General features: G+C 29.3%; 4 protein-coding genes and 1 long non-coding RNA gene across 5 annotated transcripts; 1 reads left to right on the forward strand and 4 right to left on the reverse strand.

Annotated features, from left to right (window-relative positions):
- Positions 1-450: 450 nt before the first annotated feature.
- LOC103569675 (ankyrin-1) lies at positions 451-3808 on the reverse strand. Its single transcript, XM_053737301.1, has 2 exons — positions 3569-3808; positions 451-3488 (listed from the first exon to the last, which is right to left on the reverse strand). Exon 2 carries the CDS (start codon positions 3469-3471, stop codon positions 664-666), a length of 2808 nt encoding a protein of 935 aa, XP_053593276.1. The 5' UTR covers positions 3472-3488; positions 3569-3808; the 3' UTR covers positions 451-663.
- A 7065-nt stretch (positions 3809-10873) lies between these two features.
- On the reverse strand, positions 10874-15267 carry LOC106693357 (putative ankyrin repeat protein RF_0381). The gene is made up of 2 exons (XM_014440566.2): positions 14791-15267; positions 10874-14703 (listed from the first exon to the last, which is right to left on the reverse strand). Exon 2 carries the CDS (start codon positions 14672-14674, stop codon positions 12506-12508), a length of 2169 nt encoding a protein of 722 aa, XP_014296052.1. The 5' UTR covers positions 14675-14703; positions 14791-15267; the 3' UTR covers positions 10874-12505.
- A 1497-nt stretch (positions 15268-16764) lies between these two features.
- On the reverse strand, positions 16765-18849 carry LOC106693340 (uncharacterized). The gene is made up of 2 exons (XM_014440470.2): positions 18397-18849; positions 16765-18293 (listed from the first exon to the last, which is right to left on the reverse strand). The coding sequence occupies exon 2, from the start codon at positions 18214-18216 to the stop codon at positions 17533-17535; it is 684 nt and encodes a 227-aa protein (XP_014295956.1). The 5' UTR covers positions 18217-18293; positions 18397-18849; the 3' UTR covers positions 16765-17532.
- A 104-nt stretch (positions 18850-18953) lies between these two features.
- On the forward strand, positions 18954-20064 carry LOC103569674 (uncharacterized). Its single transcript, XR_008403394.1, has 3 exons — positions 18954-19024; positions 19101-19397; positions 19852-20064. It is a non-coding gene; the product is annotated as an uncharacterized LOC103569674 (long non-coding RNA).
- A 392-nt stretch (positions 20065-20456) lies between these two features.
- On the reverse strand, positions 20457-21371 carry LOC103569722 (putative ankyrin repeat protein RF_0381). Its single transcript, XM_014442466.2, has one exon. The coding sequence runs from the start codon at positions 21369-21371 to the stop codon at positions 20457-20459; it is 915 nt and encodes a 304-aa protein (XP_014297952.1).
- Between the last annotated feature and the right edge of the window lie 72 nt (positions 21372-21443).

The following is a 21443-nucleotide window of genomic DNA, read 5'->3' on the forward strand; positions in this document are numbered from 1 at the left end:
TGATTGCAAAATTCAAAAACTTGAATGTACAAATAGTTGACGTTAATTTAGAAGCAAACTTTTGTTCTTAAAATTTATTTTCTCATAATTTTTTGTCAATTTTAAAGTAACTTTTGTTCTTCAGGTTTTTGTCTATAACTTTCAGGTGACACTTCCTGTCAACTTTTTATTTAAAAAAATTTATTGAAAATAATTTAATACAAAAAAAAAGTCTATTTTGGGTTAAGCTGCAGTTATCAGAAGACAATTCTGTTTAGAGAATAATACATTGAAAAAGTTTTGAAAAATTACTATTTTTTTTTTCCAATTATTAATTAGTATCAGTAATAATAATAATATAAATAAATATGAACATGATACAATACAATATTGTTATAAACTAAGAAAACTTTTTATTGTTAAATTGATTATTACTGATACATATGATGATATTTATATATGATATAAAAAATCTTAACAAAATAAAAATGTTTATCACAAAAAATTTCAATAACTTTCGAGTGTTTTCGTGGTATCTTATTCCAAAATCAAATTAATATAAAAATATAAAATTTTATAAACTAATCACATTCGATTCTATAATTAATTTTTATAAATGGATTACTATATTTTTATAAAAAATAATTAATCCTAATTCAATTAATAGAATTTTAATTACCAGCATTAAAATTGATTATTTGGATTGCACGCTTTCCTCAACAGTTTCAAATCATCATTAGAGAGATAGCAAAATATTTCATCAATGCAATTATAAGAGACTCTCGGAAATAAATCATCCAGATGATCATAAAGAGTCTGCAATATCTTTTCTCGCTTTACTCCTTCATTAAACCGATTTATCAACAAATCGTAATAGAGTGGAAATGTATTTTTAGTATCATCTGATTCCAATCTCTTCGAAATATCAACATTTTTAGAGTAAATTGATAACTTTTGAATACTTTTACTCAAAATATGCCTATACGTCAATTTATTGCTGTCAACAATTTTAACTCCCATACTTTCAATTTCTTTCATACAATCACTGTAGAAATCACTTGAATCGATAAATGTATCAACTAAATTAAGATCATTACAATTAACTTTAAAATTAGCGCATTTTAATTTTATGACATGTTCTCTGAGTACCTGAATAATTTCAAAAAGACAACTAGCATTAGTGGTGTAAGAAAACGGGGTCTGATTATGAAAATTGACAATATTGATATCAGAGCCGCATTTCAATAAAACTCTTACGATAGTCGATAAATTTTTTTCAACAGCAAGATGAAGTGCCGTCCGACCGGATTTTTTGTTAATCCAATTAACATCAGCGCCATATTCTATCAGACATATCACAGCCTCTTCATTGTTATTTTCCACCGCAAAATGTAGTGGCGTAACCCCTCTATTATTAGGACTATCAACTGCAACTCCATGTTGAATAAGTAGTCGAATTATTTCAATCTTTCCTTTTATTGCCGCCATATGCAACAAAGTATCACCAAACGAGTTCAAATGATCAATATTTGCCCCGTGCAACAGAAGAGCTTCAACAACATACGGGTTTTGATGCAAGACAGCATAAGCCAGTGCCGTGTCATTGTCATTTGTCCTGGCATTGACATTAGCGCCCTTACTTATAAGTAACTTTGCTATCTCTCCTCTTGCAGAATCTTCTTTTTGGGATTCATATTTACCCAAATCAATAACATGTAGCGCTGTTCTGCCTCTTTCATCAGTCATGTTTACATCAATACCGTACTGTAAAGATAATTCGATTATTTCTTTGCTCGATTTCTTCGTCGCGCCAAACAATAACTGACACTTCGACATATCATCGAGATTATTGTAGTCTAGAATGAATTTTACCATATCAATGTCATTGTTTTCAGCGGCATAAGATATCGGAGTCAATCCGAATCCGTCTTTGGTATTGATGTCAACTTTGTCAATCAACAGCTTAACTATTTCCAAATGTTTGTTTATTACTGCGCTGTGTAAAAGAGTAAATCCTTGAGATAGAAACGTCGAATCTCGTAGTTCTGTGATATCAATACCGGCTTTGATAATATCTTTGACAATACCCACGAGTCCTTTTTCTACTGCGGTGTATATCAACTGCCCGCTATCGACGTCATCAAAGTCAAGTTTGAATCCGTAATCCAACAGCGCTTCGGCAATTCCCTTAGACTTGTCACTAAAACTACGAAGTGCGACTTTCAAAGAGTCAATATTACATTTGCAAGTGATATCAGGTGAAAATTTTAGGAGATGTTCGACTATTTTCAAATCTCCGTTCACTACTGCTGTGAATAAAAGTGTTTTGTGGCATAACGTATTGTCAAACAAAGAATCAACATTAGCGCCGTGATTTAAGAGAAGCTCGACTACTTTATCATGTCCTTTAGAAACGGCGAAATGAATAGGCAGTGAATTATCGTATGACAAAATATTTATATCAGCATTCATATTCAAAATAAAATCGGCTACATAATTGCAACCAAAAATAGAAGCAAAGTGCAGTGGAGTGAATCCTTCATCAGCGGTCGTTCTGTTCAAATAATCTACATCTCTATTGTTATTTAAAATAATTTTAACGCACTCTACGTTATTTCTACATGCAGCGACATGCAGTGGATTGATACCATTAGCAGTGACGGCATTGATGTCCGCACCTTTATTTAAAAGTAATTCTAATATTTTTTCGTTACTTTTATCAGCAGCGATATGCAAAGCTGTACATTCTTCCTCCCCACAATAACTACAAGTGTAATTTACATCAGCGCCATTGTCCAAAAGGCATTCGACAATTTTTTCGAGATTCTCTTCCACTGCAATATGAAGCGGAGTTTTTGAATCGATCCCTTGAGCATTTACTTGAGCACCTTTATTTATAAGATAACGCACAAGTTCCTCGTTGCCGCTGGTAACAGCAAAATGCAACTGCGTGTCGGCTTCTTTGGATGAGTGATTAAATAAACTACCGTCGTAATTTTCGTGGTTCAAAATGTAATCGACTATTTCTAATTTCCCTTTTTTTAAAGCCCAGCATAGAGGAGTTAACCCATGCTGATCTTTGTCATTAATGTTACCCCCCTTGCTGATTAATAATTCGAGGATTTCAACTTTTGAATACTCGGCTGCGATATGCACTGGAGTTTTTTTATATTTACCTTTTGCAGTTACGTTCGCGCCTCTGTCTAATAGAGAATTGAGTAAATCAGGGTCTCCAATGTGAACAGCTAGATGAAGAGGTGTGTCTGTTGCTTTTTTACTTCGGCGATTAACTGTAGCATTGTTCTCTAAAAGACACTCGACTATTTCTAGTTCTGCATCTGCTATTGCGTCGCGAAGTAAAAGATAACTATCTGTCCAAGTACTTAAGTCAGATAACTCATCTTCTGTTCTCAATAACTCTCTTACCCGAGGTAAATCACCCAATTGGACTGCTGTCAATAGATTCCGCCACGTGGAATCATATCCTGACATTGTGGTCTTGGAATAACCTGAAAATATATGAAATTTTTTTTTTTTAAGTATTCATGTAAGAGTATATATAAATTTATATAATGAAATTCGAACTTACTTTTTTTTTAAATTTTAGTTAATCATTTATTGTGATTAATTTCATTTGATTTAATAATTTAATCAATTAATCCAGATAAAATTTTTATGCTGATTTATTATAATGAATTATCAATTTTGGTTTCGAATATTTTTTAATATTTATATTGATATTTAAATAATAATAACTATTCTTCTAAATAAGGAGTATTCGGTTAACAATAATAGAAAAGAAAAAATTAGAAATAATTCTAGTGGTAAATCCTCGATCGATAGAATCGAATATAATGCCATCTATAATAAAAAAAAAATTTTAAGAATATTTTGGGCGGGTTGACTTTCTTACTTACCTACGGTAGATCTTAAATTAAAAAGAAAATGGTGAATTCAAATATTGACTTCAAGATTTTTTTTTTGTTAACTTTTTTGTAGAATTTCTACAGATTTTCTGAAGTGGTCAGAAGTCTTTATTTTTTAGAGAATTTTTTATTTTTTTTCATATATTTTCTTAATCTTCGAAAAGTTCTGTTTTTTTATATACATTTTTTATGGAATTTTTTTTATTTTCTATGGATTTTCTCGGAAAATGACGAGTCCTAATTTTCTACAAACTTTTTTATAGAATTTCTATAGATTTTCTTAGACGGTGAAAAATCCTTATTTTCTACAGACTTTTTTTTTATAGAATTTCTTATGTGGTAAATTGAATCTGATTGTCAATAAATTTTCTTAGTAAATGAAAACTCCTAATTTTCTATAGATTTATTTACAGAATTTTTAAAATTTTCTCTATGAAACTATTATCTTTTATTTTTTTTCCCATGTAGAAACTCATGTTAATAAACTTTCAATATAATTTTTATAATTATGATTTCCTAATAAATTTCAAAAAATTATAAATTTACCGTAATTTGATCAGTTTATAAATCAGAATTCATTGTAATTTCTAATTTCTATTATAGTTGAATGAAAATTATAAATTTAGTACCCGAATCTCCGCTAGGTGGCGAGGAATTAAAAAGTTCTCTGATGAACCGCAAAGCATAGAGTGCATAAATTGAATTTCCGAGTCTCCGAAAGCATGGAACCAAATCATAAAATAGTTTCATATTTTTTATAATCTATCTGATATCTTTTCCTGTTTTATAATATTTTGGCATTACATTTTTAAAATGTGGTGTGTCTACGGATTTGGCGCAATCATGATAATTGCCTCGATTGCCTACATAATTACTTTTGTTTATATTTTTCATAACTTTTGGCATCCTGACGATCAATTGAATTTGAATAAATCACATCGTCAATTTTATTTTCCTTAAAAATAAAAAAACAATCATGATGATCATTAAATAAAATGAAAAATATAAAAATTTCAATAATTTGAAATTACAATGACAAAAAAAAAATATTTTTCATTTTCAATTCATAAAAATTCTGCTATCTAAATTTCTTTCCAATCATTATTAAAACTTTAAATGAAATATTCAGTTCATTACCAACAATAGTTAAAATTTTTCAATAATTTGCTACTTACATTCTCACCGATAAATAGTTCCAAACTTTGAAAACTTTAATAATTTAAATTCGTAATCGCAGTAAATAAAAAAAAATATAATTTTCAACACTTCATAAAATAATAAAATATGTTCGGAAAAAAATTTATGATTACAGTAGGACCTCATTATAAGACTATTAGATTCTCTATCAAACGATCGTGTTACTTGGCTTATAAAAAAGACAGCAAATAGTCTTATAACGAGGTCCGTCTGTAATTCACTTATAAATGATTTCATTGTTAAATTCACAATAAGTTTGATAAAATTAGTAATCAATATTTATATCATATTTTAAAATTACTTTCGTCGCTTTGATAAATTGATTAATGTTAGTTTTAAATAACTTCATTATTTACACAGAAAAAAATAACATTGAACTTACTTTAGAGTAAAAATTATGGTAAAAAAAATAATAATAACATTCGAACTTAATAAAATAATACAACCAGCCTACAGTCACTACGTGGCTGCCCGAGTATTACAGTCGGACCTCGCTATAAGACTATCATTTTGTCTTTTTTATAAAACAGATATGGCGATAGTTTGAAAGAGAAACTAATAGTCTTATAACGAGGTCCTACTGTACCAGCAAATTTTTTGAATATGATTTGAATTTAATATTGTTTATTAGCTCTACTCTAAAGTTGTCTCTAGAATCTTTTGCTTATTTCGATTATCATTGAACTTTAATGATACAAATGTCATCATTAACCCGCAAAGTTATTTCTTTCAATGACTGTATATAGAAAAGAGGTACTATTTGTGGCAGCTACTCCATTTTTGACCTTTAATATTTTATTGTAATATCAAGAAAAACGTATTAAAGAAGATTCCATTGTAAGAATCTGATAAAAGTATCTTCAAACACATTCAAAAACTTAAGTACATCATTGCGTTTTTGCGCACCTCAAGTGCGAAAGCGCTGAGGGTGCTATACTGACGATTCCTCTTCGATAATTTACAAATTATTTCGTTTTAAACTTTACAAGTGGCAAAAACTGGCATAAGATGGGCTGCAGCTCTCATTTTCGAAGGTCACAGCTCTCCTACTTAGAATCTAAGGCTTTCTTAACTTGCTAATAAAAATTTTCTAGGACAGAGGGTGGTCTTTAACTCACCTGAGCAATCGTCGCCCTATAACTTCATAATTTTATATTTTTTTCTAAAAAATAGCCAGAATAGGCATTTTCGCCCACTTTTGGCCATTTTCGAGGCCAATAGCTCTCGCGCGAAGCCTCAGAATGTAATCAGTTTTAAGGCTTGGTGCGCTTTTTTGATTGCCGCCAAGAACACTTGAATCGGTTCATTCGTTCCACCAACGATATCGTCGGACAAACATTTTTTTTTTTTTTTCGGTGAAATCTGTGTTTTGCTAGTCTAACAGTTGTTTGAGCTCGGTGCCCGACTAGAAATTTTTAGGTGAGACCTATTGGGCTCCAATAGGGAAATCCCCAAGTGATCCCACTAGGGCATCCCTGGTATAGAAAAAATATTAAAATGCGAAAGATAAAAAATAATATAATTTTAATTAAATCCGAATTGTAATTTAATGTATAAGGAGTCTCATTTAGAAGAACTGTATATGAATTAAATTGATGAAAAAATCACGGTGGCTGTTGGTTTCGAACCGACATCCTTCCGATTCTAAGTCTTTGATGTTATCCACTGCGTTGACCCTCGTATGTGCTCGCACGAGTTTAAATTGCTTGATTTTTCGTTTGACTTATTATCCTAAGTGAATATTTCATTAACTTTTGTTAATATTATCTATATTCGTTGAAATATTCGTCATCAAGTAAAATATAAAATATAAGTACAACTTAATTGCTTAGTTCATTAGAGAAGTTATTGTATCTAATGCAACTGTGCATTATATTCAGTTGAAATGATACTGTGCCCTTGAGGCTCCCTTTTTCTCAGAATAGTTAGGTAGCGAAATCAACGCCAGCAGCAAACCTAGTTTCTCTGGCTTTACACGCATGCGCTCATACAAATACAGGTTTTTGATAATTGTACAATTAGGATTCTTACCGTTCAGTTTGAGTATCTTTTTCATGTGCTTTGCATCGTTGATTGTGTTATAGTGAACCAAACCACGTGTTTTTAAAATTTTCATAATACAGTAATACAAATTTTAATATTATTTCGAGAAATATTAATTTAGATATTTGTGCATTTAATCTTAACTGAATAATTTTTCAATTAATCGTCTTTTGTAGACAAACATAGAACTTGAAATCGTTTGAGAATTAAACTTTTGTGTATAATATTATTATATTGCTAATATTCTGAACAATGGAAGAGGAAAATTGCAACATGTGTGGTGTAGGATTTGATGGAATCGATCAAGTTAAAACAACCGTGAAAAAGTTGGGAATCCGAAAATTAATTGGCATCAGTCAAGAAATCGAAGATGATAGACACTTAGAATGGCTTAATGCGGAAGTGCTCACTCTACATAAAAGCTGCTATGTAAAATATCTTAGTAAAAACAATATTACAGCAGCAAAAAGAAGAAAACTTAATGAAACATCCTTGAACTCTGAAGCCTCAACATCAAAAATTTTTTTTTTTTTTTTTTTTTTTTTCAAAAAATTATGTTTCATTTGCGGCTTAGTTTGTGAACAAACAATCGAAAAAAAAATGTGAACAGAAGACGTAAGATATGTATAATGGTGCCAAATTCTCCAATGAGAGAACGCCTAATGAACGTTTGTGAGAAAAGTGATGAAGAATCGGCCCAAGTTTTAGCACGTATCATTAATATTGAGGATTTATCTTCAGTGGGAGCGAAATACCATCTCGACTGTTCTAAACGGTTCTTCAGAGAACGAGAATATGAAAAAAAGACAAAACCTGATGGAGAGTCTAAATTTTCTGCCCAGTTTAAAAAATTGTTTGAATTTCTTAAAAGTAATGAAGATTGTCAGTGGAGCTTCGAAAATCTTCAACAAGTAATGGGCAACCCATTACCATCCAATTAATAGATCAAAGAAATCTTAATTAACAAGTTCAGAGACAACATTATATTTACTAGACGTGGTCCACTCAAAACAATAGTTACTTAAAAAAGTTTTAGCGATAATATTCTAAAGGATTTCTTTAAAAGTCATTTGCCAACTCAAGGTGAAGCCGAGCAAAAGTCTGAAGTCATAAAATTAGCTGCTCAATATATTCGTGAAGACATACGCGCAAGTGAACAGGAACTACAATGTTATCCGTCAGCAAGTGAATTTTTCAGCAGCGATAGCATAAAAGACGTTATTCCAACAAGTCTAATAATGCTTTTAGAAAAAATTGTTTTAACTCAGAAAAGGGATAAAGAAGCTTCTGCTAAAAAAATCACTTCAATTGCTCATGCTATTATGAGTGCAACTAGACCAAACTACAAAAACTGCACCGACATAAATTGCACAAACAAAGTCATAGAAAACCAATTCATTGAAGATTTGGATGATGCAGAGGGTGCTTCAAATTGTATTCCTAAAGATGATTACTAGGACGAGTTTCTTTCAAGTTTCAAAGTTTCTTTAAAATAATACGCCTCGGTTGTCAACTTTAAAATAATAAACTATGTAACGTTACGTGATATATATATATATATATATATATATATATATATATATATATATATATATATATATATTTTGTGTAAACATCTTTATTAATAGGGATAAAAATATTATATATGGGTCATTTCACCAAATAAAGTTATTTTTACGGGGTGACCCTCATCGATTTGATTAAAATTTTGTGGAGTCTTTCCATCTATTGAAAAAAAAATTCTCTGAAAATTTGAGCCTTTAATATGCAGCAGTTTCAAAGTTATGATTTTTTGTATATAACTGAATAAAATTTTATATAATTATATATAAATTTTTTTACGGGTAGAACAGTTTGATGCTACAAAAATGCCGAAAATATACTATGAATATGCTGTATAATTACTGTTTTAATTCTGTGAAAATACCGTATTTTCTCTGTTTTATTACCGTAAATATTAGGAATTTATTTCGTAAATTTTTGGTAATAATGCGGTAAAAAAACTGGCTAAAATAACTCGAGTAATACCATATTTATGCAGTATTTATACCGTATAATTCCGGTATTTCGCAAACCGCGAGGGCTGCATTAAATATTAGGGCTCCAGTAATAATATTGTACTTGATTTAGCCAGTCAATAAAACTCACCGTTAATGTCTATCGATAACATTAATATGATTGACTGTTCCGGTACTGGGCACGGGTTCATTTTGGTGTACCAATAGACGAACAGTAAAATTAATATAATAATACTATTTTTTTCATATTTTTAATATGTTTTCTTGAATTTTATGTCATTCAAGATGCATATACAAAAAAAAAATTATTGAAAAGTAATTCTATGCATTTTCTATAAGCTTAAGATCATTGACTGATTTCTTAGAAAAACCATTAAGAGACATGAAAAAGTCATGAATCCGAGACTATTGCTCTAATTAACATTTTTTTTTTTCCATATTTTAAATATTTTCTAAAATCTATTTTATATCTTATTTTTTAACTGAAAGATTAAGGTTTCAAATGAAGAAAGTTTTATTTAGTTTCATCGCGTACGAGTTGAAATATAATATAATGATTATCAAATCGTTCCGGTATTGGGACATTTACCTTATTGCTGACCACCGCTAAATTTATAAGTTTTATTTTATCATCTTATTAATTGCTGACCACCACCGAATATATCATTTTTATTTTATCAATCTATTAATTAATTTCTCTTTCCCAACAAATTAGGATAGGCGTCAAGTACTATATAATACATAAGAATATAGATACCAACAGCAGTATATATCAGTCCAAACACTAAAAACCAACATGCAGTATCTTTAGTATACATTTGGCAATGTTACAGAAGAAGAGGAAGAATATAAAATAGTCCAAGTTAAATTACATGAAACAATGTATTAGCTCGATCGTTTCATGATATCGTTAGTTTTGAAACAGAATTTATTTACTCTATCGCTCGCTATACATTCGAGATTGTTATGTCGTTTTGGCCACCTAGCGGAGAATCACAAACTAGACCTATTAGTTGAAATATATAATATTTCAAATTATGAATTCAAATATAAATTATTATGAATTATCACTCATTAAATCCCAAATTGCCAGTTGCGCTCAACCAACAGTCAAATTAAAGCAGACATTTCTTGAAAACGTGTGATCAAAAATTAAGGTTGCAAAAACTGACTTCTATAAGAACTCTCAAGATGATCAAGATTTTAACTCAAAAATTTAACATCTCGATGATGTCTAATACACAGAAAAAATTTCATTTGAATTTTTTACTCCCCCACACGTAAAATTACATATAAGCTTGATATAAAATAGCAGCGTTTATGAAACGTTAAATTTACATGTTATTTTACGTATATGAGACCTAAAAAGTTTAAAACTGAAATTTTTTAAAAATACTGTATGTCATCGAGATGTTTAAAACTTTATTTCAATTTCTGAGCTGAAACTCTGGTTTCCTGGGTGGATATTCGAGATCTGTGTAATAATTGAATAAATTCAGGTTATAATATGCTGACCTTTCTTCTTTTTGAAATAATGTGGATAAATTTCGATTATCTTCTGTCGAGAAAATTATTTTTTAACTCAGATATCAAATTAATAATATAATAATTATTATTAGTTTAGAACTGAAGAAAATATTGTTTTTACAAAAAATTTTTTTCTATTTTCATTTTTCAGTGTACAAGAATATTTTTAATGGTACAGTATTTTTGAGCAAGTTCGTTTTTTCTTATTACTAATAATTACACCAAATAATATCATTATTATCATAAACTAGATACATAATGAGAGATTTATAATAATATATTTTAGTATGCCAAAAAAAACTATTTTTTAAACTTATGATTTTTAAAATTAATTTGAAAAAATAATAATAATAATAATAACATTTTTGATAGCCAAATATTTCAACTATAAAGTTTACATATTTTGCAATACACGAAGTCGTAAAAAATTACGGTCTCAAATAAAAAAATGTACAGATTTAAATCTTTAGTTTGAAAAATAATAATTGGTAAACATTCACCATAAATTAGATATTCGGTACATTCAAAACTACCCGAGTTTTAAAAAAATATTTTTTTGGCACAACTGATCACGTATGAGGTTTATTTAATTGACAATGTCTTGTAAATTATAATTCAATTGATAAAGTTAAAAATATGTTCTTCAATACTCAACAATTTATTTAACTCTAAATCCTCTTTTAAGAATAATTTTTTATTTACATTTTTTCAAGTTAAATGTGAATCCATAAGAGATTTATATTATGAAAAAAAATATTGCAAAATTTATATAAAAAAATAATTAACAAAAAATATGGAATTGAAGTTTTTTATTTATAGTTTTGACTTCTTATAAAAAAAAAAAAGTTTGATACGTTAAATTTTTAAATACGTAACATCATGTACTGCAATATATTAATTTTTTGATTAGCGAGTAATGATCAGAGTTTAAATTTTATATATTTTTCACCATACCTGCACCGAAATATTAAATTCTGCTCTGTTTAGAATTTCTTTTCTTTAATGAGGAACTAAATGATAAAAATTAGCGCATGCGAGATTCTTTCCACAGACAAAAATTTAAACTTTTAATTACAAATTTGGTGAAAAATTTTATACACACCACAGAGGTAAGTAGGACATCCCAGTCCGTGTTTACCAACCTCGCTCTCTTGGGTACACATAAAAAAAATGTTTTGCCCTAAGAAAACTTTTACTTGAGCCAAGAAATTGTTCGCATTATAAATTGAAACCAAAATTTTTTTCTTCATTTCATAATGCAAAATATTTCTTACGCCAATAAATTTTTATTGTGTACGCAATTACATGTGCGCCAGCATGTCCTACTTTCCTCCCTCGGTGCGTAATATACTACTTCTATCCAAAACCGGTATTTTTTTTCATTAATTAATTAATTAATAATAGAGATCACGAATTATTATTTCCAGTAGCTTCTATGAAATACCGATATGCAAAGTAATGATTAATATTTAAATAAGTATCATTAACGACTGTATAAAAAATGAAAATTAAGTTTGTTCATCAATATTAAGTTCATTATAAATTATTTAATAATAAAACTTTTACAAGATTTAACCGGTTATACTCTTGATAATATATACTGTTAGCAATTAACATTAATACTCTTTTTTATCGTTATTAATATGTCTATTTTAATTATATCGTTATACAAAAAAAAAAGGATTTCTTGACGCAAAAAATTTTTACTCGCTTTTATAACTTTTTTTTTCTATTAGAAATTAAAGAAAAAAAATTTTCTTGGAGTAAGAAAAAATTTTTCGATACAAGAAATCATTTTTTTCTGTATATAAGTCTTTAATCCGCCATTTTCATAAAAGAATCTTCAGTATCAGACCCATCAGTGTCAACATCAGTTTCTACTTCTGTTTTAATCTTAACATGTTCTGTTAAAAGTCTTACTATCTCTTTATGAACACTAACCCCACTATCGTTATCTTGAGAAGTGGGAATACGTTTAGCAGCGCAGTCAAGGGGAGTTTCATTCAAACTATTGAAAATAGTAACATTAGACCCGTACTTCAAAAGGATTTCAACGATTTCTTTGTGTCCTTCAGCAGCAGCAATATGTAGAGCCGTTCTACCATCGACGTCTTGTACATCCAGATCAGCTCCCATTCGCGACAAAATTTCTACAATATCCTTATGTCCATTTTCCGTAGCTGTATGCAGAGGCGTGATGTCGCTTTCATCAGTGCAATTTTTGTCCGCGTGATTCTGCAGTAAAACATTAAGAACTTTCGGGTATCCCTTCAATGCAGCAAAATGCAACGTCGTTTCACCTTCCGGTGTCTTGGCATTGACATCAGCGCCTTGGTACAAAATCAGTGCTGCTATTTCAGATTTTTTTTCATCATCTTCAGGACTCGGGTTAGTACAGCCACCGTTTTCATTCAAAACAGTATAATGCAATGCCGTTCGTCCATAAACGTCAGTTGCATCAACATTAGCGTCATGCTGCTCAATTAATATTTTAACAACATTTATAGATCCTCTTCTAACAGCATCATTTAGCACAGCAGTATTGAATGCTACATCAAGTTTAAGACTTAGAAGTAACTGAGATGTCAGCAGCGCATTGTCATTTTGAATAGCAAACGACAATGGAGTATTGCCGTCTTCATCTTTCGCGCTCACATCGGCGCCATATTTTATCAACAAGCTAACAATTTTCTCCTGTTTATTTTTAATGGCTTTGTGCAATAAAGTGAAACCTTTGCTGGTTATCAAATTGCTTATTTTATTTATCGAGATTGAGTATTTAAGAAAACTTTCAGCTATTTCCCAGTAATTTTTATCTATTGCAACGTAAAGTAAATGGAAAACCATTCGATCTAGAGTATCTTTGAACGTATACCCAAGTTTTATCTTTAATTTTTTCTTCGACTTGCAGTCATCATCGAGATCAACGACATTAGAGTAAATCGAACTACCGGTACTGTAATCAACGCAGTGTTGGATTATGTGTTCAACAATTTTCTTGTATCCTCTTTCCACAGCTAAATCGAGAATCGTTTTTCTAACGCTGCCGTCAATGAAAATGTTTGATCCACGGTCCAACAATTTAATAATTATCGTTTGAAATCCTTTGCTGATTGCAAAATCAAGCGGAGACTTTCTTGCTTTAGTCAACGCATTGACATTCGTGCGGCTGTCATTCAACAGAACTTGGATCATTCCCTGGTTTCCCAGGTCGCAAGCAAAATGTAATGCCGTGTAGCCTTCATATGGTTCCTTGTCGCAATCGACATTAGGATCTGCGCCAAATGACAGCAGCATTTCCGCGATTTCTTCGTTATTTTTTTGAACCGCAACGTGAAGCGGCGTCCAACCATTAGATTCTCTGACATCTGCTATGGCTCCTGCTGTCACCAGTAACTCGGCTATGTCCTTTCTCCCACTATCGACAGCTAAATGCAACGGAGTGTCAATGGGTCCGTATAGAACGGTGTGTAAAAAATTAGGAAACGCTCCATTTTTTAAGAGAATATCAACTATCTGGTAATTTCCTTTCTCAGCAGCTATGCAAAGTGGACTCTGACCTACATCGTCTCTTGTATTGATAAACGCTTTGCGTTTTAACAACAATTCAATCATTTCTATGTCCTGTTTTTCAACAGCATGATGAAGCGGAGCTCTACCGTCTCCATTTTTCGCAACAATACTGGCGCCTCTGTCCAAAAGTAAATTAACGACTTCAAGATCTCCATTTATTACTGCAAAATGAAGCGGAGTGTTTGATAATTTCTTACTTTTACTCTCTATCTTAGCCTCCTTCTCTATAAGCAACTTAGCAACGTCAGAATGATTGTACTGCAAAGCATCTCGGAGTAAAATGTAACCATCGCAACAAGTTGGAATATTATTGAGACCATAAGATTCAATTAAATCTTTAACCCGCCTAACATTTCCTTTGTGTACAGCGTTAACTAGCATTCGCCACTTGGGATCTTTTGATGACATCATTTTTATATGATTCCTTTAGGTTTTTTAACCTAAAACCATAACAAATATACGGGCGCGTAAATTAAAAAAAAAAGAGACAAATAAAAAAAAATTAGATATGTAATTTTTTTACTCACTTTGAGGCATTTAATATTTTTTATTTAAAGTTTAAACTTTTTGTTATTAAAAACTTGTAAACATTTACGCAGTTCAGTTATTGCAAGTATTATGTATTTTAATACAATGTCACCAATGGGTTTTTGTTAACGACGTTGACGAATTAATAATTAATTAACAAAAAGTAATTTTGATTTTTTATGTGTGTTTGTTATTGTATTTTTTAATAAAACTCTACCTTTTACGGTTTAATTCCACTAAGTTTGATTCCATTAACTCGGAACATGTCATTCTTGACCCCCACTACAGGCTACGCTGCTCTATCCGATGTGACTTTAGATGATCGGGGTAAGAGTAAATGAAGCGGATGTCTATTATAGAGATCTCGATGACGCAGATTTATTGATGATCCAGATTCCGATGATTCAGATCTTAAATATTCAGATTCTCGATGATACAGATAATTAATTTCCCAGATCCTGATGATTCAAATCAAGTTGACGTTCCTACTTACCGACCGTAGATCTTGAATCAAAAATTAAATTTTGAATTTAAAAATTTCTAAGGATTTATATAAAATTTCTATAGAAAGTATATGAAAAATGAAGACCACTGTCTAAGAAAATCTGTAAAAAATCATGAATCTAAGATTTGAATTCAAAATTTTTTTAAGAAATGAAACTTTATCTCATTACCGCCATTTTTTTCAGCCTTTATATGTCATTGCATACAAAATTCAAAAATAAAAGTAAGTATACAGTTTATAGTGACATTTAAGTTTGTGAAATTTTTTAGAAATATTCAAATAAATTATAATTGCGTCATTACTGGGTATGCGCATATTTCTTTTTATTTGATGTTTTCTATTAAGTTTTAAATTTTCGCGGGATTAGGCATGCGCCGAAGTGTGAAATTCTTGTCTTAAGGGTATACTGTTTTTTACGATGCTCTAACGCAGGGTCTGAAGGGTTAAAAAATGTTTAGTTAGGGCCAGTTTTTCAAACCCAGTTTATTTATATTCAGGTTTATATTAATATTGCTAGTATATCTATATATTAATAATATATAGATATACTAGCAGTGATAAGCACAACCCGGATAAAAATTAACTCAGTTTGAAAGACTGCCCCTTATTGTATAAATTTAGACTTACAATTATTGACAGTTATGGATTATAAATCTTGTTTTGATTTTTTGACAGTATTTGTCCCTACTGCCCATAGCAGATTTTATCATAAGTGTCATTTTTTAAAATGAACAAAATAAATATATTGACAGGCAAAAATTTTAGAATTTGCATGGAAAAAATTTTCAAAATTTTTTTTGTGTAGATTTTTTATAAATTTTTCGGATGACTACTAACTTAATAATTAAAAACACTAAAATTGTCAGATGTTGGGTACTTTGTCAGATGTCAGCATCATAAATTTTACATCGATTACAGTATCAATTTATAATAAAAAAATATGAGTGTGAATGTAGCAGACATCAGACAAATTTTAAATTATAAATGAATAGAGTAACTAATTAATAAATAATAGCTAATTCAAAATATTATTTATAAAAAATGCACTTATTAATTTTTTAAATGCGCATTTTTTTAAAATTTCATTTTATCCATTATTTACTCTATTTATTTATAATTTTAGATTTGTCTGATGTCTGCTACATTTACACTCATTAAAAAATATATGTGTAATAATTTTTTTATTCATAAGTACACGTTAAAATTTTTTTTTTATTTAAAATAATACTTGAAAATTATATTTATTAACATATAAGAAAATACTTTTATAAAATTATTACTTTTACAAAACTTTAGTATTTTAACATGAAATTCTTTCATTTATAATTAAGTTATAATCGTAATATGCATGCTAATTATATTTTTTAGCATCAAGTTTTGAGTACATATTTTTTTTTTAAATTTAAATTAGATTATTAATACATATACTGTTAAAAAATTCAAAGCAATATAGTAATTATTTTATATTATTTTTTATAATATAGATTAGAGGTTTTAATGTTTTTTTTTTATTTTCAGAATGTAATCAGAGGAGACTGCTTTCGAATAGTCTCTAAATAATTATAATAACAATAGACTATAAAAATTATTAATTTATAATGCTCTACTTTTGCCGCAGAAGAAAATTTTTAAATAATAAAGTATCAGTCCAGAGACACAATATACAGAAAAAAAGGATTTTTTGGCAAAAGAAATCGTTATTCACATCAAGAAAATTTATACTTAAGAAATTTTTTGCATTAACTGAAAACGATAATTTTCTTGTCCTAAGAAAAGTTTGTCTTTGTTTTATAATGCAAATATTTCTTGCACCAAGAAATCCTTTTTTTCTGTGTACTTTAATATTAGACTACTTTGGTTTCTAGTCATCAAAATGTACTATTATATTTTTAAATATTTTTATGTTGAAAATATTTACTTTTAGTAAAATTTTATTTTATATAATTTTTTTGGTCTTTAAATTTCGAATTTAAAGTTTCATTAAAAAATATTTTTGTCACAGAAAAAAAAAGAATTTTTTGGTGCAAAAATTTTTACTCGTCCAAAAAAATATTTGGTATTATGAATTGAAAAGAAAACTTTTCTGCGTCAAGACTTAGACTTTTTTTAGTTCTAACAAAATGTCTGTTATACACAATAATTATTGTGCCAAGAAATCTTTTTTTTTCTGTGTATGCAAACTCTATATTAAATAGTAATTAACTACAAACATAAATGACGTAAAAAAAAAGAGTTATTAAAGCTGAGGTCCATATTTGAGATTTTTTAAAATTAAAATTTGTTTCAATGATGCTTCCCATATTTTATTATTATTATAAGGATTTTCATAATCAATAACATTGCAAAATTTACGAAAGTCAATATTTGATGTTGGTGCATTTTGATAAATGAATCCGCGGGCTTGATAATAAGGTTTGGCGACTTGCAATGCGGGACTTAAAAAAAATGTTGCCGAGTAATTCAATACCATCGAATAGTGTTTCGGCTCTGGTATCAACGAAGATTTTAGTGGTTCCATCAATCCCATGTATGAGAGACAGTCATAAACAATAGGAAGTTCTCCAATGACTTCTTTTCCGCAGTAATATCCTTTAGCATGAAGAATAGTCTCCCATTTCAGTGGTGGTGGTGGTTTATTTGGAAAAGATTCTCGATTAGGTCGCAATTTTTCAGCCCGTTTTATTAGATCAATCATTATTATTTCACTCGCTATACCCCATTTCTTATATTTATGAATTATTTGTCCGATAATGGTAGCCATTGACGCTTCATTGACGTCGAAAAAACTTTTAACTGATTCGCCATCAAATAAAATTTTTAGTGTTACGTCATAAATAAATGCCTTGTAGTTTTGAATACCACCATTTTGTAATCCATCATCACAAAATTTTGTAAGGTTTGTATTTTTTTCATCGCTCATTTTTATAAAAATATGAATGATTTATATTGTAAAGAAACTAAGCGAACAATTGCCGACAATTACAACAATGACCCCAACTGAAAAATACAATACAATTATTTTACAATACTAATACGTGATTTAAATAAAATTAATTACTAAAATAACATTTATTTTAATTTATTAATTAAGTAAACATACATTAGTTTTTAATTCAATTGTTAAAATAAAAACAGCAGATTAAAAAGTCGAAAGTGAATTACGTAAATAAACTTGTGCCAGAGAAAAAATGAACAATGAACATCGGAAATCTCTCCCAGTACTGGTTGTTTCTAAACTGCACATGCGCAGGGAAAAGTGGGAGAATATTTAGTACATAGAAGACCCAGAGTGGGAGTAAAAACCAAAACTACCCGAAGTACACGATTTTGTTGGGACAATTTTACACATAAATTTGCGGGAAAACAATTAAGAAAAAAAAATCATCCTACGGCAATGAAAGAGTTCTACTAAAATTAATGGTGGGGATTTGGGAGAGAAATTTTAGTAGACTTTTTTATCAGATGATTGTATTATATATTATTTATTATGCTCTTGACTCTCAGCGTATTTATGTATTCTACGATATGAAGTATAAAGTATAAACAGTAATACGATAACTCATGCGAGATCACGATTGTATGACGTAAACTTTAAACTAATGATAAGCACTCAAAACATTGGGTTTCATTCTTGATAAAATATTCATATATTGTATTATTAATATAGGTACATTCTTCTATGATAATCATACTCAGCAATGATCCTGAAGTTAACCGACAATTAAAAAGTTTCCAATTTTTTTTTTTTCAATATATATAATTAACTATAATTTATTAGAAAATTTATTCGTTTTTTTTTTTCAGGATCAGAACGCAGCGGCCCAAAACACGCTAATGGCGTTTCGAGAGATTTTGGAATTAATAAATCTGCTGAGATTAGTCCGAACAATCAGAAGAAGCTTGGAACTGGGAACTTTTGAATATGCATTTTTATCACCTGACTGATATCACATTAGTGATATTCGAAGAAATCGTCGAGCAGATGAATACTTTAACAACAACAATGAGAGCTATCATTACAGATTTAGAAAGGGGACATTTCGAATATACGCAGCTTTTGCCAGTACTTTTCATTCAGTGCAGACCCACATAATTGGATAGGTATTTTGTTTCTATTTATTAAATAATAGCATATTCTATGACAAGGAATGATTTCATACTTAGATGGTTTTGGCTGGCACCACGCGAAGACTGAAACCTTTCATCTTCTATTACACACTATATTTTTCATTATTACTTGAATTAAATCCCAGTTTTAATGTCAGTGGCCAGTTAAAATCTAATTAATTTAAGGCTTATGACGCGGGAACAATCAGCGTATGCACAAATTCTGATTTGAAATTTACTATTGTTCTGCTCGATGATTTAGACATTGAAAATTCAAGCATTCACTGTTATTTACTCGCGGCATTACCCTGATAAAGTATTATAAAAAATATTTTCTGTAATATCTTAAGAATATGAAACTACTGTTGGCTATTTTTATTAGGACAAAAATTTGCGATGCTCGAATTAAAGAGTTTAACTGCTGAATTAATGCATAAATTTTATTTAGAACCTCAAGAAAATGCAGCAAGTGTATGTTCCTGATATAACATGTTCCTGATGTAATAATCAGTCTCGCTTATCCAGTTGACGTTAAATTGTCTATTGCTATAAAGTAAAAATTATAATCCATTGTTTGAATTAATTTAAAATTAAAGTTTTTATTTTTTTTTATTAAATCCAAATTTATTATCGAAAAAAATTAAATTATAAAAATTATTAGAGAATGAGCTTCGGTATTGAATTAAAAAAATTCTTATAGTAAATTTTTAACATAAAAAATAATATAAATCAAATATTTTAATTATCAATAATATTTTGAACAAATATTATATGAAATTGATTTAGAAAAAAAAAATTATACAGGATACTAATATAAAATAACTCGAATTTATAATGTATCAGAAATTAAAAAATAAATAGTGAAGAATTTCTATTACTATTTGTTACATAAATCTCCATTCATTTTGGCTCCTAAAAACTCGAATTACATTCATATTTATATCATGATATGATAAATTGATCTATTAACAATAGTAGTTTTTAAACAAAAAGATTTCTTTTTTTTCAAATCTTTGTACCATTTTAACAATCAGACTTAAATTAACATTATGATTAAATAGAGTTATATTTACATAAAGTATTATTACAAGTCAGTAAATTGAGCACCGTTCTTCCCACATTGTCAAAATCATTAACAGCAGCTCCGTTGCTCAAGAGAAGCTTCACCATTTCTATGTCATTATTTTCAACTGCATACATCAATAGAGTCTTCCCATTGTCATCTTGAGCATAGATACTAGCTCCATATTTTATCAATATTTTTGCAACATTTAAATTTTTAGTCTGAACAGCAAAACTCAATAGTGTCGGTGGATAAAAATATCTACTTTGTATATTATAGTCTTGGTAATGAGAGTTAATATTTGCGCCACGACCCAAAAGCAAGTGAATAATTTTTTTATTTTCGCATAAAACAGCGATATGAATTGGCTGTATATCGTCCACTGATTTTGAATTGACATCGGCTCCACTATCCAACAATACTCTGGCAAAGTCATCATTGGGAATTTCGCAAGCTAAATGAAGTGCTGTATAACCAGCTTTGTCAGGCAAAGTACATTTCAAATTGACCAACGCACCTTCTCTCAATAAACACTGAACAATTGTCAAATGTTGATGTAAAACAGCAACGTGAAGTGCAGTAACACCATTTGATTCTTCGGAATTAACATCAGCACCTCGTTCCAAAAGTAGTTTGACGATTGATAGATTTCCAATTTTTATAGTGTAATGAAGCAACGGATTTAAGCGTGGATCAGAAGTTTTAAAAACGTTGGCGTGGTTCGCAAGAAGCAATTTGGCTATTTTGAAATGTTTGTACTTTAGAGCTCTTTTCAATGCCGTATACCAGCCAGTTGATGTGATTTGGTCAGATATATTTATTGAATTTATTATATTTCGAAACTTTCCAATATTGCCAGTTCGAATAGAAGAAGTGAATAGACTTTTCAAACTATTTGTCGACATGGTTAATTTATTATGGACAAATATACACTTTTTACTCAGATATATAATTAGTTATATATTTTTTGCCTTGTA

This window comes from Microplitis demolitor, chromosome 3, assembly GCF_026212275.2.
Source record: "Microplitis demolitor isolate Queensland-Clemson2020A chromosome 3, iyMicDemo2.1a, whole genome shotgun sequence".
NCBI classification, from domain to species: Eukaryota; Metazoa; Arthropoda; class Insecta; order Hymenoptera; family Braconidae; genus Microplitis; species Microplitis demolitor.

Excerpts from the sequence above, each read along its gene's own strand:
- LOC103569675 (XM_053737301.1), bottom strand. The coding sequence starts at position 3,471 with ATGTCAGGATATGATTCCACGTGGCGGAATCTATTGACAGCAGTCCAA.
- LOC106693357 (XM_014440566.2), bottom strand. The coding sequence starts at position 14,674 with ATGATGTCATCAAAAGATCCCAAGTGGCGAATGCTAGTTAACGCTGTA.
- LOC106693340 (XM_014440470.2), bottom strand. The coding sequence starts at position 18,216 with ATGAGCGATGAAAAAAATACAAACCTTACAAAATTTTGTGATGATGGA.
- LOC103569722 (XM_014442466.2), bottom strand. The coding sequence starts at position 21,371 with ATGTCGACAAATAGTTTGAAAAGTCTATTCACTTCTTCTATTCGAACT.